We start from the raw sequence: 18,461 nt of genomic DNA on the forward strand, positions 1-18,461 counted from the left end.
TTTATCATGTTTTTCTGGGAACAAATTCCATTATTGTTCTTCAAAAAAGGGTACTCTGATTTTTTAAATAAGCATATATAAAATTTTAAAATGACCGTGCATTTGAGGATGTCACAGTTAATGAAACCAAACACACACCCACTCCCTTTTCTTTCTCCCGCTATATTTTATGATGAACAGCTAACTCATCAATCAACTCCCGGAAAACCTACCCAAAACCACCACCACCGAGCTGCATTTCGTCAACCACCCAAAACTACCGACGAGTTCTACACAGATAAAAGACGAGAGAAAGATGATCGATTCCAACTTGAAAAGTTGTGGGGTGAGGTGAGGTTATAAGGTTGGTGGGTGGTGGCGACGGAAGAAGATGTCGCATCTATGAGCCACAGAAGAAGATTTTGATGCTCATGCTCCCCCATATAAGTAACCGACGATGTTGTTTTTCCGAAAATGAGCTAGTGTAATCCTCCACGATGTTAAAGTGACAGGGTAATCCATTCTGCTGAAGATGATGTTGTAGAGAAGAAAGGAGATGTAAAAGATGCAGTGAGAAAGATACGATGGTGGTCCAGTAGGTATTTCAAGGTGGTGTTAGGTGTTGGTCCGGTAGCCGAATTTGATTTTTTGGGGACTAAGTTCGTCAAGAAGATGGAAAATGGGGTAAGGTAGATAAATGGGTGGGGGTGGATAGGGCTGAAAGATTTTATTTATTTAAAATTTATTAATAAATGTTAAAATAAAGCTTTAGATTTTTTTCTATTTTTTTATAAATACAAAATAAAGCATGAAGGGTAATATAGTCATTTTATGAAGGGTAAACGATGAATTGTGAAAATTTAAACTAATGAGGGATGAAACATTCAAACTTAAGACAAATCAGGGATGGTTCGAGTTAATTTTTAAAAATACGAACTAAATATATGTTTTGACATATGCACGATGGATGATTTGTATAATTTACCTAAAAATTTATTTAAATTTTTTTTTCTAAAAGTATACTAGTCTTTATAATTCAATAGGGAACCCAACGCACAACATAAATACATTATAGAAACGTCCGAGTAAATAAAAGTAAAAAACAAAACACATAAATAACCCAAACCGTATAATTTACTCAAATTTTTAATTACACATTAATCAAATTTTGAGATAAGGTATATGTTTCCAATCGATTCATTTATGAACATAATTTACTTATTTTTGTTAAAATTTTAAGTTAAGGATTGAGTCAACTTTTAAAATTAGAAGAAAAAAAATAGAAATTATATTATTTAATTCACGCTTTTCTCGACAAAACTTTGTACAAATAAACGACTTAAGAACTAAAAAAATTAATTTAAAACTTGATAATAAAAAAATAGATACACTTGATAATACATAACTAATTCATCTTGGGCCAGAGAGTTCTATGGCTTGTCCAAGTAACGAAGAGTCGTCTGTGAGGTCCGAATATCTTTCCGACGAAGACAGCTCCGGCGTTCTGAACTTTCCGGTGGACTCTATCCCCTGTGAAGCTTCCCATCTCTCCGCCAACCCATCGCCTTCCAGCATCCGTACAACTTCCGACATCTTTGGCCGGTGGCCGGGAAGATACTGTGTGCACAACAAAGCCACTTTTACAAGCTCTTCCAACTCCATTCGATCGTAATTATTCTTTAAATCTTTGTCTACTAATATGTCTAGTTTCTTCTCTTGATGGATCTTTTTCACCTGAAAAGAAAAAGTACAACTGTTACTGCGTGTCGTACAATTCATAATGAAAAAGGTACAAGTCACTAATGCATGGCATCTTTAACACAAACTTCTGTGTCAAAGAACCGATGTACATTTGGTACAAGTCTGTAAAGCACTATTGATTGGGCCAGAAAAATAGAGTGAATGTGGTACAACTCTTGTATAAAATCCATAATGCAATTTTGGACATTTCTTAGGACAAACTTTTGTGCAACGAGATAAAAACAACTCTTAATGCATAAAGTACAACTCTTAATAGATAAGGTAAGAGTCCATAAAATAATGTTGCTCTTCTTTAGACATTCAAAGACTGATTCAACAAGTGTCCATTATGTCTTGTTGGGAACTTTTCGGTATAACTAGACAAGAATCAAACCCAACTTTTAGGGCAAATTCTACAACTCTTATTGCATAAGGTACAAGTTAGAAAAAACTTATATCTTTGGCCCAATAAATTAAATTGTGAATTTATTGTCATTTTGTGCAGAGAAAAAGGGCCCATAATCCCCTTTTGCATCAAAATACAAACGGTTGATGTGGGTAAAAAAAATTGTTTTATACGAAATGGCACATAATTATTAACTATTTATTATATAAATTTTGGATTGTTTACCTTTTGATATTAGTTTTTGTAACAATAATGTTTTGTTTAAAATCAAATAATTTGTTACTTATTTATAATATAAACTCAAAACAAAACTTACAAAATTAAATTTTAAACACCAAGTTTTCAACCAGAAAATATACAAAATATATTTTTGAACATTTTCTGGTTTCATGGTGCCCCAAAAACATCATTAGAAAATCTACAGATATACATTGTGGGATTGTACAGTACAAATATACAATCCCGCAATGTATCAGATCAGGAGCTTACCCAATCAAGCATTGCTCCTTTCTGATTTGCGGCTTTCCCAAATTCTAAAGCCCGTTGACCCGTGATGAGTTCAAGCAAAAGGATCCCAAATCCAAAAACATCTGTCTTCTCAGACGATTGGCCCGTTGAAAGATACTCAGGTGCGATATGGCCCACGGTGCCCCGAACCGCAGTGGTGACATGAGAATCTTGATGGTCTAAAAGCTTTGCGAGCCCAAAATCACCAACAACCGCCTCACAACAATCATCGAGTAATATATTTGCAGCCTTGACATCTCTATGAATGATTTTAGGATCACATTGTTCATGAAGGTACAACAATCCCCTTCCTGCCCCTAATGCAATTTTCTTCCTAAGGCCCCAATCCAATACTGGCTTTGCTGTAAAGGTACAACACCATAAAGCATGAGTCTTGATTTTTACCCTAATTTTCAAGATTTCATGAAAGTAACACAAGTGATGAAAAAAATGCAAAAAGACAAGATTACCCATGAATAAAAGTACATGTATCCATGCAAAATGAACATCAATCTTATTTTCCCCCTGGTTTTAACAGATGAAAATTGAAAAGACAGGACCTCTATGCATGCAAAATGTACACCAGTCTTGATTTTTGCCCTAGTTTTCAAGAATTCTTGAAATTAAACACTACTACTCGTTAAAACTGAAAAGACATGATTACCCATGAAGAAAAGTGCATGTATCTATGCAAAATGTACACCATTCTACCGGTGATGAAATTTTGAAAAGACAAGATTACCCATGAAGAAAAATACATGCGTCCATGCAAAATGTGCATCAGTCTTGATTTTTGCTCTAACTTTCAAGATTTCTTGAAACGGAACAAAAACAATGAAATTTTGAAAAGACAGGATTACCCTTTACCCATAAGGAAAAAGTACATGTGTTTATGCAGAATGTACAATCATGTAATGCATGGAAGATTGTGTGTTTACCCTTGAGGCGAGAAGCGACACTGCCGTTGGACATATATGGGTAGACTAAGAGCTTTTCAGTCGGAGTCATACAGAATCCGTATAACCGGAGGAGATTCCGGTGAACTGCTAGGCTAATCATTTCGACTTCTGTTTGGAACTGCCGTTCTCCGCCGGCAGCTCCGCCATCTTTCAGCCGCTTGACAGCCACCGATGTTCCATCGTGGAGGATCCCTTTGTAGACATGCCCAAAACCCCCTTTTCCTAATATGTTCTTGTTGCTGAAGTTGTGTGTTGCGATTTGAAGTTCCCGGAGTTGAAATTTCCGCAAGTTTCCGAGTGAAACTTCTTCCGGATGTTTATCTGCATTTGCCGATTTGATTAAAGAAATATTACAATCTAGACGTTACCCTTGAAGTCAAAGTAAACAATTTTCAACTTTGAAATTGGAGACAAAGTTTTTGATTTTTTGATGAATTTTTTAGAATTCATTGAACTCATACAACAATTACAAACCTATGATTGTGGTTGTCAAATTCGATCACAAAAATCTCTTTGATCTTGATTTTGAAAAATGATTGGTTTGACCTTAAAAGTCAAAAATGATTACTACTGTTCCAGAAAAATGGAATAAAGTATTTAAATTTGAAGAATTTTTAGAACTACATTAAATTTTATACAACCGTTTACTAATTTTTAGAATACAAAAGTAAAATTCATCACAAATTGTATTAAAAACGTAAAAAGTTTGACATGAAAAGTCGAACATCTCCATTTTCTTGTAATGAAACATGAATCAAAATAGTAACATTTAAGGAAAAATACAGAAAATCACTAGTATTTATATGATTTTATTGATATAGTCAATTATTTATTATGATTAAACTGTTATCTTACCATTTTTCAAAATCTGTTTGTCGTGTTTACCCGATTTTGCTATCAAAACAAAAATTCCTAAATCATAAAGTTATTTTCCAGTTTTATACTATTTAGCTACTTAACTATTTTTATATTAGTTGTCCACACAACTATGCGTTTTTTTTCTTTCAAAATCAGGTAACCAAAAACATTGGTTTTTTAAATGTTAAAAATATGAATAAATGTAGAAAATAAATAAGTGGTTAAATCACGTGATCGAAATATGTTGTGTTTCAATTTTCATCATAAATTTAATTTGTAAATCACTAACCTTCTGCATCAAATGAGAGTTCACAATTACGAGTTTTCCTCCACCAAATCAACACAATTCCAAATAAGAGTGACAAGATGCATCCAACACTTGTACCAATAGCAATAGCGATTTTATGAGTTTTATTTTTTTCCAACTTGTTTTCGGCTACAAATTATAAAAAAAATTAGTAATTCCGTTTAAATTGCTATATAAAAAATATTCAATTTAATTATAAATTTATAATCGTACATCGTGTGTTGTTTAATGGCATAGAAATGGGCATAAGTGTCATTCCATAACATTGTTGCTCGGATCCTGTTTTGCACATCATAGGGTTCCCAATAATACTGCAATAAATAAACATCGATTTAGAAAGAAAGCAATGAAGATATCTATTTAGGGTGTGTAGTGAAATTACTTATATACCCTTATTTTATATGTTATTAAGAAACTTACTTGAAGGTCTTGGAAGGAAATCTAGGAACAGGGCCACTCAAGTTATTGAAGGACAAGTCTCTGCAATGAATGAACATAATTACATAAGACCAAAAAGACTCTTTATAACACTCATTAAGGATATGTATATATAGATATACACAAATGTGTATGTATATATTAATTTGAATTATAAATTATTGTGAAATTAAATCTTACACAAAAGCAAGTTGGGTCATGTTCGCAACTGATTCCGGGATTGACCCAGAAAGAGAATTGTTGTTTAGCCTCCTAAAAAACGTGAAAATTTGAAATTAATTCAAGAACAATGATAATATTAAAAGGTATTATTATTATATTATATTATATTTAGTATTACATTTTATTATTTAAATAAACTTACATGTATTGAAGGGCTGTTAAATGACCTAAAGAAGATGGGATTTCATTGGTGAAACGATTATCCGAAAGATCGAGTGTTTGAAGCTTCTTCAATTTACCAATTTCTTCGGGGATTGATCCTGTGATGTTGTTATTTTGCAACAATCTACACCAAAAATCAACCATTTTAATTAAAGTATTATACCATAAAATAAAATAAAAACCCAAAATTTAATAATTTATATTTATATTACTTACACAATCTGAAGATTGGTTAAGTTGCCAATGCTTGGAGAAAGTGTGCCAGATAAATTTTGACTAGGTGTCCCTCTGAAAAACAATCGTATTATCGATAATGAAAACAAGATAATAATTTTGAGAGATATTTTAATATTTATACTTTATATTATTATTATTATTATTATTATTATACACATACGAATACACATTTAGTGTGTAAACTTACAAGCCAATGACTAAACTTTCGGAAGAACACGTGATCATAGTCCAGCTACATGGATCAACAGCATCAGCATCCCAATTTTCAAGAACATCATGAGGATCCAACAATGAAGCTTTGATACCCATTAAAGCTTGAACTGTAAAAAATCAAAAATCGAAATACCCAGATGAAAAAACTCCATTTTTAACCATTTAAGATCACAAGATTTCATCGAAAAGAAGTGGATTTATGGTTTATATACCTTCGAAGTTGACGCCTTTTGGCGAAAGTAAGGCGTATGAACAAACCCAAAACGATAGAAAGAGAAGAAAGAAGGAAGGTGTTTTTACTTGTAGTACTCTCATTTCAATCGAAGTATGAATGAATCGATTGAAGAGAAGATGTTTGGAGGATTAATTGAGTGGGATTTGTGATTGTTGAGGTTTATGGTTTTGGGTTTTGAAATTTGATGATGATGATGATAAACATTTTCCACAAGAATCTGAAAGAACCAAGAAAAAGCAGACTGAGGCCTTTGGTGTTGTTTTTTTGTAGCATAAAAAGAATTGGCACGCCTGTCTTTGCCTCATGTCTCATGGGTCATGAATTAAGGGAAAAAGAAAAATATAAACAAGTTTAAAATTTACTATTTTAAGGATTCTTTTTTGTTTTTGTTTGATATAAAGTTTTACATATGGGTTTGTTATATTAAAATAATAAAATTGTAAATGTCATGTTGTAGGAATTAATTAAAATATAAAAATCATTATATTTTTAGGTATTTTATGTGGTTTAAACATTAGTTGTTTTTTTTTTTCCAATTGGACGTTAACCGTTTTTAAATATATTTTTAAAATTAACCATTTTGACAAGTAACTCGAAGTTGAAATCTGTACTTTTTTTAGTATAGAAATATTCAAAAAAGAATAGATATAACTTTTTGAAATGTGTAACATAAAGCTTTTATTTCCGAATGAAGTTTTTATTTAATTCGATTTTTTTTTCCTTAAAAATTAAAAGCTAAAAATTGTTATATTGAATTCCACCGGTAATTGTTCAAATTAACTATTTTAGACATGTTATATCGGATCGATGATGTAAAACTGAAAAATTGTTTAATTTTTTTTTATTGAATATATAATAATATTCAAGTGGTTAATAAAATTATCTGTAATGGTTTTTAGAATTTACTATTGGTAGATAATAATATGTTGATTTAGTTATTTATTTTTTTGCAATTAACATGCATTAATTTTTTGAGAACAAAAGATTTTGGAAGAAAAATGACAAACTCTTCAAATTACAATTTCTTTTGTTAATATTTCTACAAGATAAATAGTTAACTGATGAACTACTCCACATGAAACAAAACGACAATAGGATAAAGATAAATTTATTTGATGATATCTCCAAGAATGGTATTTTTTTTTTGGGAAAGCTAAAATAATCAAGAGGACAAATAAGAAAATGTCAAATTTATGTGTTTTATGATCACTAGTCATGTTATAGTCTAGATATGTGTTCTTGTGTTTTTATAGTTTGTTGATGGATTCTTCATTTGTTTATAATATGTAGACAATGAGGAATCAAACATTCCCTGAGTTTGGCCATTCAATATACTCACAAAGACGATATTTGTTTAAGGAAAAAATACATAGAATTTGAGAATCTCAAAGTAGCTTAACACCTTGAAGTTGCTAATTTTATTTTTACTTTATTTTTTATTTTTATTTTTATTTTTGAAGGGTAGGGGTAGGGGTAGGGGTCCTGGGTAAGGGTAATGGGTGGGGTGATGCTAGATTGTGTGACATTTATTGATTTGATGATTCCATGATCCACTAGATAAATATAGATTTTTTTTCTTTCCATTCATTCATTGAATATGACTTGATAATTTATACACGTCAATTAATTATAGAAATAGAAAAAACGATTGTACTTGTTAACCATCCTTTGATATCATTGTCTGGTAATTCCATGATCCACTAAAAGAATACCTTTTCAAATATACTTTTATTTAAAACGAAAATTTCTTTTTTTCAATAACTTCATACGTACATTCTAACATATTTAAGATTGACAAAATCAAAAAAAATATATTCAACTATTAGAATTTCATACGGTATACATTTCTAACATATTTAAGAATGGCATGATAAAAAAAAATCTAATTTTATATTAGAATTTTTAAACAGGCTTATATTAATTATAAGGTTATATCAAAGATATTTTAGAACGAGTTCAACCACCCTTTGAATGATTTTAAGAGATTTGACAAATAAAACCTTTTATAACACTTGGAATACGTATTTCAAAATGATATCATCAAGAAAAAGCTGCAACTTTGTTTAAACGTTAATACGATCACAAAAGTATGAAATCATCAAGAAAATACTAACTTTGTAAAAAGTTTCACTCAGAAAATATATTCAAGTTGGTTATTATATATAAAAATCGGTTCTAATTAAATGAAATAAATGTCAATAAATTTGAACTGTATTGCCTTCAATGAAACATATTGAAATATACATATGTATATAATAACAACAAACCGGAAGTTAATGTGGTATTAACCATTTTAATAACCATAGATTAATCTAGAGAAAACTCTAAATTTGGTCCCTATGATTTGCCATTTTTCTTTTTTGTGATTTTGATCGTTGTGGTTCAAAATTATAAATTTGGTCCTTATGACCAAGTTTCAATCTGATTTTGGTTCTTAGAATTAACTCACATGAGAGACTTTTAACTCATCATGTGTGCCCTTCATGTGAGAGAGTTTTGTTCATTCTACATCTCATCTCTCTCCCATGATCTATTACACTCATCCATCAAGAATCCTAATTTTTCACCCTCATCTACCTCGTTTTGGGTCATGGGTACTGACTTCTGACTTGTTGAACAAGTTTGGGATTTGTTGCATACGTTTTAGGGTTAAGGAGACGTATATTTATATATTTTTGTGGCAACACTACGTGTAAGGTGTTTGGACATGCCGTTGTCCACTAATTGTTCGTGTTGTATTTGACTTCAATAAGCTTCGATGCGTCGTGTATTGCTTTTGGACGCGTCGTGTTCTCTGGATATTAAATATCATTCATCTTTAAATATATAAGGTTGTGAAAAACTCATACCACGCATCATAATTCAATTCATAGACATCGAATATAAGGGGTATATAGGCTCTGTAGGGGTTTTATTAGAAGTAGGGTTGGTGGTATGTGTTGTTCATTGAAGGAATAAAAAAAATGAAAAGATGAAGAAGGGTCGAAAAAGGAAGGTTGTCACCGGCAATAAAGGGGAGTGAAATCATGACAAAAAGAGGGGGAGTTACCCCGGATACCTTCAAGACACCACTCCCTCTTCAGTGGGTTGGAGTGGTGGGTTGTTTTTGTAGTCTCTCTCTTTCTCTTTCTCTCTCTCTCTCTGTACTTTAAGACTTGTATTTTTGTTGTTTTATATTTGTTTAATTAGTTGATTGAGTGGATTGAAAAAGATAGGGTTTTCATGTGTTGTGGGTTCGAAAGATGAAAAAGAAGGGAGAAAGAAAATCTGATATGGAGCTCATGTGGTAGTGAATTAAGTGGAAAGAAGGAAATGGTCGGAAGTTACCAAGGATCAAGGAGAGAAAATCAAATCGCCTATAGTTTGACCCCTTATTTTCCCATAATAATTTCACTAATCAAACAAGAAAGTGCATTGGGCTTAATTAAACCATATACAAACATGGGCTACATACAATACAAAAGCAATATACATTAATATTTGTATCTTTTGCAAAAGGAATAAAAGATAAAAGGATTTTTAAACGAATGAATAGCGTAAGGATTTCTCATTTATGGAGTAGGTGGGATTGTGTAAAAAGACCAAATAGATTGATCCAAAATTATAGAGGGTTCAGTGTGCAAACTTTTTAAAGCATACACAGATATATAGACAAAATTGTCTGGGAAAAAGTAAGCTATGTAGTTTGTACCCTGGCGTTGTACGAGTTGTACAATTGCAGTGGTAGTGGATGTCATAAACACAGGGTTATGTCACAGACACAGTCATGACCAAAATACTTGGTTTTACTTTTGCAACCCACTAGAACTTCAACTTTTCTTTTCTAGTCCCTCATAATCTAATGAATATACAATTTAGTCCCTTGAATTTAATATATGGTTACTTAAATGTACACATCAAAATACATTTTAGTCAAGCTTATTTTAAATAGTGTCTATGTGAATATTCATCTAGTGTGCATACGCTTACGATATTTTTATTTTTTATTTTAGTTTTTTCACATGAATGTCATATGATACAACATGAATTAGCATATACATGCATTTAACTAGTAATATACCGAATCATGACATTGTGTATATTTTTTAACATTAGGGAAGCTTTTCAATAGTATAAATTTCAATACATGATGTACAAGTAATTAAAGCACCATATAATATATATCATGAGGTTTAAGAATTCCTAATCAAGTTGAATAACTCAAAGGTCCCAAGAGACAATTGAGAAAGAATCTAACAAAAACAGAATGACATTGACCAAACATAAAGAAGGAAACAAGATGCCTTAATTTTGAAAAATGACAAAAATGTCCCAATGGCCTTAGCTTATAACAGCTGGGCAAAATTGTCCCTCCCTTATTGGAAAATCAAATAAAAATCCTTTCATAATTAAATTAAATTAAGATTGTTTGGGACCATTTTTCACCTAAACTTAGATACTGAATCCCAGGTAAGGTGCCTCTTGATTCATTTGTCCTCTCTTGTTAAACCAATGGGCAATTTTGTCTTTTCCACCAAAAACAAACACTTTGGTTAACAATATAGCTATAAAACTCATACCTATAACTAAAAATTGTCATGTCTACTTGTACATCCTACATAAAAAGTTGTACAGCATATACATTTTAGCAAAAGCAACAAGAATCAATTAACATGAGAAAATATGGCATTATTTACTAGGTTTTACAAATAAGATAATCTACTTATAAAGAATGTTGCTATATTTGGTAGAATTTTTATACTCCTTATAAAATCATATTTTAATAGTGAATAATCATTTGATATCTTATTCTTTCTAATATTTGTCATTATAAATACTTATCGTATATTTCTCCAATAACAATGAAGAAAATATAATAAGCTAATAACATAAACATAAAAATCATTCATGTTAGGGGAAAGTTGAAATATAGGAGTCCAAGCGAGTTGATATCGATAATTCCGGTTTGACTATTCATTTCTCAAATGATAACAATTTTATTGTCACCGATGTAATTTCGAGTATATTCGTTTTAATAGAGTTTTCTGTTTTTAGATCATATTTTTGTAAGAAATAAATGAATGATTTTTTTGATGCATCGACAAAAAATAGCATTTTTTTGCCTTGTTTGTATATTATAGTAAGTGACATTTTATTTCATTTTAATTTTTATGGACCATCACAAATTACAATTGATATGGGTACAACTATTTCATCATATGGTACAATATTTGTATGCCAAGAGTTGGGATATCAATAGAAAGAGGTCAAAGTTGGTCATATGATCAAGTCAAGAAGTACGAGAAAAAGAAGAATCAAATCACAAAACAATGATAATATTAGGAAGAGTTGGTGAGGTTTGAAAGGATAAACTCATAAGCCTACCAAATCCACTCACTCTTCAACTGTTTTGGTACACAAATCACTTTATCAATCTTGAATAACTATTAACTAATAAGAAATCATTACACCACAACAAAAGTCTTTGGGAGAGGATTCGACTTTTGTAGTTTGTCTTGAAAAAGACTATTGTTTAACAAAGCCATCACATGAGCTAGCCTTTGTAATTTACTGGACAATCAGGTGAGGTATTTGCTTTTTTCTCTTTTGAAGAACATGCATTTAGTGTGTCTTAAACCTAGCTAATTGCAATAATAATAATAATAATAATAATAATAATAATAATAATAATCAAATTCGATCATATTCTCTTTCAAGATAACCACTAATATTTCTAGAGATAATGACTTGACAAGGTAATAAACTTTCAATTTTGTTCATATTAATTTAGTCACCAAATTATTTTGGTTTGATTTACCTTGAACTATTTGAAATTTTTACATTTTAACCGGTCATAAGGGTAAAATATGATCAATTTCAAGTAATTCAGGGGTAAATCAAGTACGAAAAAAATTCAATGATTAAATCCGAACAAAATTGAAAGTTCCTTACCTTTTCAAGTCATTACCCATAATAAATTCTTTTACCTTGGTAAATCACACTGTTATGTTCTCCATTTCACGACTTCTTAATAAATTTTATTATACTATCTTATATGGGTGTAGGGTTTAATTTTTAAGATTTAAAAAGTATATTTGCTTTCAATACAAGATTTAAGATCACAATGGGCGACATATGTCGCTCTAAAGGTATCAAGAGTCACCGTAATTACCTTTAGTGGTGATATGTTGCAGCTAATATGTCATTCATAATGCTTCGTTGGAATTCTGTCATCCTTATATATCTTGATATAGCTTTAAAAAAAATGTTTTGTACATAATGTACGCAAGTCGTGTTGCGTTCACAACATTTCATCGTAAATAGCGTAACAATTTGTAATGTACAAGAATTATTGTAATATGTGGTTGCATAAAGGATATCTCATTATAACATATAAAATTGTAATTATAAATTGAAGCATAAATATGGAATGAATAAAAAACTGTAGTTAAAAGTCTATCTCGTGGAGTAGGATTAAAGACATGAAGGTTATGAGGTTTGTATGCTATTCTGTAATACTCCTTATAAACACATCACAAAACAAACATGATGACTAAAATCAAAATTATTAATATTAGTAATTGTTACCAATAGGCAAAATAAACTAACATATGATTACAAAAAAGGCAAATGTCATATTGGCCCATTAAACTTGTCATTTTTTGTTTACAATGTCACTCAATTGGTTTTTTTTTTTGTTACATAATGGTAATAAAGTCACGTATGACCGTTTTAAAATATCCTTTAACCCTTTACATTAAGTTAGCGGTGATGTGGACTTACACGTAGGATACCATAGTCCAACTGGAGGATTACGTGTCATGAACAGTACAACCCTTGGGGAGCAAGGGTACTTACCTGGCCTGTGGTCCCCTTATTATAAACTCGTATTCCCCTTTTAGGTTAAACATCCTCAGTTTGTTACCCTTACATAGCATCAGTTGTATACCCTTTATCTTCCTTCCCCCTTTTATAAATTCCATCCCTACCAACGATCATGGCTTCAACAGGTAGCTTTTCGTACAGAGGATTCCATGAGTCATACTTGGGAGATCGGTTGTGCCGGGAATTTACAGAAACGGACGGTGTGTCCTTTCCTGTTGCAGTTAGAGCACTGCATTTCACGGCAGGAGCCGTTGTGGTGGAAGTTGCATTTGTTTCACTTTGGCAAACTTCCAGCATACTGCTTCATCAGAGCAGTAGCAGTAGCAGGGGTTATCGCGGCATGCACTACCACAATTTGCTGCTTTTTGGCAGCTCGCTGCTTCTTCTTGTCATCCCAGAACTTCTGCTTGGTGTCAGCAGGTTTGGAGGGTTCCGGGATGGCTAGGGTTGTTGTGGTTGTAGGGGTTTTGACACCATGGTCAATGAGTCACTGTGCCAGTCGCTTGGCACTGTCGAAGGTAGCGGGGTTTGATGATAGGACATTCCCCTGATACGGAGGCACTAGCCCCCATATGTACCTTTCGATCTTTTTCCCCTCAGTGGGAACCATATTAGGGTAGAGGGCCACCAGTTCGCTGAATTTGGCGGTATAAGCAACAATGTTGGTGCCCTTCATGGTCAGGCTCCAAAGCTCCTGCTCTAGTTTTTGGATCTCGCCCCTCGGGCAGTACTCCTCAATCATGAGGTCTTTCATCGTTTCCCAGCCTATGTCGTTGGCCACGACGAGAGTTAGAGCTTTAACGTGGCCGTTCCACCACGTTAGGGCTTTTCCTTCAAAGGTGTATGCGGCATATTTGACTTTGCTCACAGCATGGCATGAACAAATTTCGAAGACTGATTCAGTCTTCTCGAACCATTGCGAGAGAGCAATGACTCCGCCAGTCCCATGAAAGGACTTCGGCTTGCAGTTGGTGAAATCCTTGTAAGAGCACTCTCTCGAGCATCACAGGAGTTTCCACCGGAATAGAGTTTACAGGGGTTCCACCTCTGCTGGCATCAGTAGAGTGATACTGTGCCATGGCAGTTGCCACTGCTGCAGCTACGGCAGCATTTAGGGTTGCTGTATCGATGACCGAATGTGGAGGAGGCGGTGTAGGTGTAGGGTTATTCCGGGGAGATTTGCGAGGAGGCATATTCCAGCTATAAGTTTATAAAGATGAGAATAGTGGTAAGAATCAATTTGTAAGTAAGGTGAGAGTGACACATGGACTAACTAACCATAGCCCAACAATTTAATGAGTGTTTGAGATCATAACAAGAAAGATTTGTAGGAAAACACAAGTGTAAAGATTCTTCCCACAGAGTAGGTAGTTGTCAATAATACTGGTATTACTAATGTAACGAGTTCAATGAAAATTGACCTAACAGTAGGTCTTACATCATACCATACGGAAAGTTTGACAGTTCTTAGATTCCTAATTAGAGTACTGAAAGTTAGGAATATTTACAGACAAGTGCTACTTAGAGCACAGATGTTCAACGCTATATTTACAGACAAGTGCTACTTAGAGCACAGACAAGTTAGGAATACGGAAAGCTGACGTTGTAAAAGGTTCGGTCCCCAAAGTATGGTAAGGGTTGACCCTGTTCGTCACTCCAGCGATTCAAGTTATCTACCCACAAGGGAGTGGGACCTGGAAAAGCTGGTCGGGGGTTGTTGTTCGGGGCTTGAGCTACTGGGGGTAGGTTGTTGACTTCGGGCTCAGAGTCTGATCCATCCGAGAAGCCTTCAGCTTGATGATCATCCAACGGAATTTGGTGTTCATCGTCAGACTCTGCTTCGAGCCATCCTGCGTTGCCTTCATTTGGAAAGTACGAGTCGCTGTGATGGAATCCAGCCATTTAAATCTACGCGAGAAGAGAGGTATAAGGATATAGTATATATGTAGTTAGTAGTACAAAATACACCTATAGTATTTCAAGTTTAGGTTCTATTGATCTTCTTGTGGTATTGTTGGTAAGTTTTTAGACTCCTTAACACATCACAACCATTCTAGGGCATATGCTAATCACTCCTCGGACCAACATAGTTGATCAGGCTATGCCATTCCCAGGACTGACCATATATCCCCGAGCTTACCTGTGATATTTAACAATCGTAATACTTTTGTTCTCGTCATTGTGACACTGATTTTTGTATGAATGCAGACTAGTATACTTAATTAAATATTTTAGTATTTAAAGTATAGACTCTTGGTCAGAGTGTTTTAATCCCAAATGGGTTTATAGTTTAGTATATCTTTTATGGGTTGATATACTTGATTCACTATAAACAATGCTCTGATTCTGTCACACCCCAAAACCAAGAACGGCGGAAACGTTCTGGGGCGGAGGACGTCATGTAAAGTATCACAACACAGTAAATGTAAATAAGCAAACAACATCATCCATTGCATTAAATATATAATTTTAATACAAGTGTGTTCTGTACAGTATAGACACCAAAAATAATGTATATCAAAATAATAAGATGAGTCTTGGATGCGCTCCATCTTCTCAAAAGCTGGCCTCGGTACCTGTCTACTAATGACCTGAGAATACAAGTTATTTTGAAAGAGTTTATCAGCATTAAGCTGGTGAGTTCATAAGTATTTTAGTGTCGGTATTTGTCATCCAAAAATGTTTGAACATGTATCAAGTATAAATTTGTAAAATGTATGTAAAGGTTTGTAATTGTTTGTAAAAGTTTGAATCTCTCAGAAAAACCTATATTTTCTTTTAAAGTAGCCTTCTACCAAGGCTTAACTATTTTTTATGCTCGTTTGATGTAAAAGTGTGTAATTTCCCAAGTGTAACTATCATTTAACAAAATATAGTTTGTACATTAACGTTTAAGTGAGGTTATCACTAAAATATGTAATGGGTAAATTATTGTAGTATTGTAGTTTTGTATTATAAGAACTACTGCTGTACTAACTACCTTAAACCGGATTTATATTAAGGTATAATATGATAAATTGCACCATGCTATCGACTGGTAACAACGACATAATGAACGGTCGTAATACCGGAATGACGTTTGGCACCCGCAGACCTGCAGGTCCGGCTGTAGCTAGTAGCAAGGTGTAGGATAGTCAATCCAGTATAGATCTATACGCAAACTCATGCTCTCCCTCCAAGAGAATTCTGGCTACAACTCGGGCCATAACATTTAAGGCATGCTCCGACACAGTGGATCACAATTGTTAACGTGTTTATGTATATGTAATGCTTCTCGTTCTAGTATAGTTGTATATGTTCTGTTTCTAGTATAGTTGTATATGTCCTGTTTCTAGTATAGTTGTATATGTTCTGTTTCTAGTATAGTTGTATATGTTCTGTGTTACCCCGATGGTAACTAGCTATTGATGTACTGATAAGTATGAATATGGAAGTACTTTTATGTCTATACATGTATATATGATATATAACTAATATTGAAACGACCCTCGGATGGTCACCCGAAATCCCACCAGACCACATCCAAATCGAGGAAAAGGAAATAGGGCGGATGGCCTTCCTAAGCCCTTTAAACATTACTTATATATCTATACATATATGGGCATGCAATTTATAATAAGTAAAACAAAGTTTAATAAAAGCATTTGATACGTAAAAGAGTTTGTAAAACATTTTGAAGTAAAACAGTTTGATAAACAGTTTGAACAGTGATAAAATCATTGGTTTTCTAGTTATTAATCACATGTGATTAATGTAATCACATGTGATTGATGTAATAACTGTAAGTGTTTAACTTGTATCCCCCCCCCCCATAAAGTATTTAAAACATTTAAAAGCAATTCAAAGGTTGATTAAAGGGGTATGAACTCACTTGAGGTGAGTAGATTGGATTGATGTATCGGGTACCGTGCTAAGTGGAAAACGGAGACTTGTTCACACGCGCGAGCCTAGTTATCATATAATGAGCATATATATAACTAATTAGCCAATTAATAACTTAATGAAATAAGTTGGGACACTTAGGAACATGTAAACACTTTGTATAAGTGTTATAGGTCCTAATGGTTGCATCTAAGTTGATATGGGACAAGGCAAAAGGGTTTGAAGCTTCAAATGACCTTGTATAAGAGTTTACCACCCAACAAACCCCACCCTTGGAGTTTACGGTCATAAACTCTTTGAGTTTACGGCCGTGAACTCCACACTTGGTGGTTTTGGGTGTTTTGAAGTGCTATATTGATCCTAGAATAAGCCTAGCTTTGTTGGAATAATCCTTGAAGTAGTTTAAGGCCCTAGAATGCTCCTTTGGGGAGTTTACGGCCAAAGGACCATATCCCCTAGAGTTTACGGCCGTAAACTCCTATGGGGTGTTGGTTTTAATTTCTTTTAAGTCAGTTGCACATGTAGGATAGCTTCTATGTTTTTGTTTAAGGCTAAAGGGGACATTATGCACACATTTGTGCCTTTACTTGGAGTTTATGGCCCAAGAGATGTTCCTTGGCCGTAAACTCCCTTTAAGGGATGATTTTGATGTAATTTACTCCCCATTCAAGTCCTAATTATTAAAGGGTAATTATCTTAAAGCCTTAAGGGTGTTTAGGGCACTCTTAGCCCTTGAAAAAGGGGTTTACGGCCCAAGAGCATTTCTTGGTCGTAAACTCCTAAAACTTTATGATTTTGAATTGTTTTGGTGTTCAAATTAGCTACAAGCATTAGAGGGTAAATGCCTTAAGCCTTAGGGGTGATTTAGGGCTCACTTTGGCCCTTGGAAATGGTGTTTACGGTCCAAGAACTCTTGGGCCGTAAACTCCAAAAGTCTAATGATCTTGGATGATTTCTAGCCTCAAAAGATCCTACAATAAGTCCTAAACTAGTTGTCTAACAAGGAATCAGGACTAGGAAGCTTTTAGGCCATGTTTTGGAGTTTACACCCCAAGAACGTTCTTGGGCCGTAAGCTCCCGGATCTTGCATTTTAGGCATGTAAACAATGTTATAAAGCATATAAAAAGTATTAAAACACATCTAGGAAAGTAGACTCACAATCTGGGATGAAAACCCGAAGACCCGTGAGAGAGAAAATGGCTTTTCTCTAGTTGGAATTGTGAATAATGAATCAATTAAATTCAGAAATCTATTTATAGTCCTGAAATATTTTGATAGAAAATATTTTTATTCCGGAAGTTGGAGTATTAACATTATGAAACTTGGAATGTTCACATTTCACAAACCCAGGAGTATCCACTCTCCTGATATCTCCTTAAACGTAAACCCTAATGTACGCAAACTCGTACGGGAAAGTCTGAAACTCACTGAAACTGGACTAGCTTCTATTG

The 18,461-nt window shown here is 33.5% G+C and overlaps 1 protein-coding gene across 1 annotated transcript; it reads right to left on the minus strand.

Annotated features, from left to right (window-relative positions):
* Positions 1 to 1,244: 1,244 nt before the first annotated feature.
* Positions 1,245 to 6,580, minus strand: LOC145044047 (protein CLAVATA3 INSENSITIVE RECEPTOR KINASE 5-like). Its single transcript, XM_078992852.1, has 11 exons — positions 6,241 to 6,580; positions 6,003 to 6,135; positions 5,795 to 5,866; positions 5,559 to 5,702; positions 5,375 to 5,446; positions 5,177 to 5,236; positions 4,970 to 5,067; positions 4,739 to 4,885; positions 3,571 to 3,912; positions 2,615 to 2,994; positions 1,245 to 1,713 (listed from the first exon to the last, which is right to left on the minus strand). Exons 1-11 carry the CDS (start codon positions 6,341 to 6,343, stop codon positions 1,390 to 1,392), a joined length of 1,875 nt encoding a protein of 624 aa, XP_078848978.1. The 5' UTR covers positions 6,344 to 6,580; the 3' UTR covers positions 1,245 to 1,389.
* Positions 6,581 to 18,461: the final 11,881 nt, after the last annotated feature.

This window comes from Lactuca saligna, chromosome 4 (genome assembly GCF_052625555.1).
Source record: "Lactuca saligna cultivar CGN05327 chromosome 4, ASM5262555v1, whole genome shotgun sequence".
NCBI classification, from domain to species: Eukaryota; Viridiplantae; Streptophyta; class Magnoliopsida; order Asterales; family Asteraceae; genus Lactuca; species Lactuca saligna.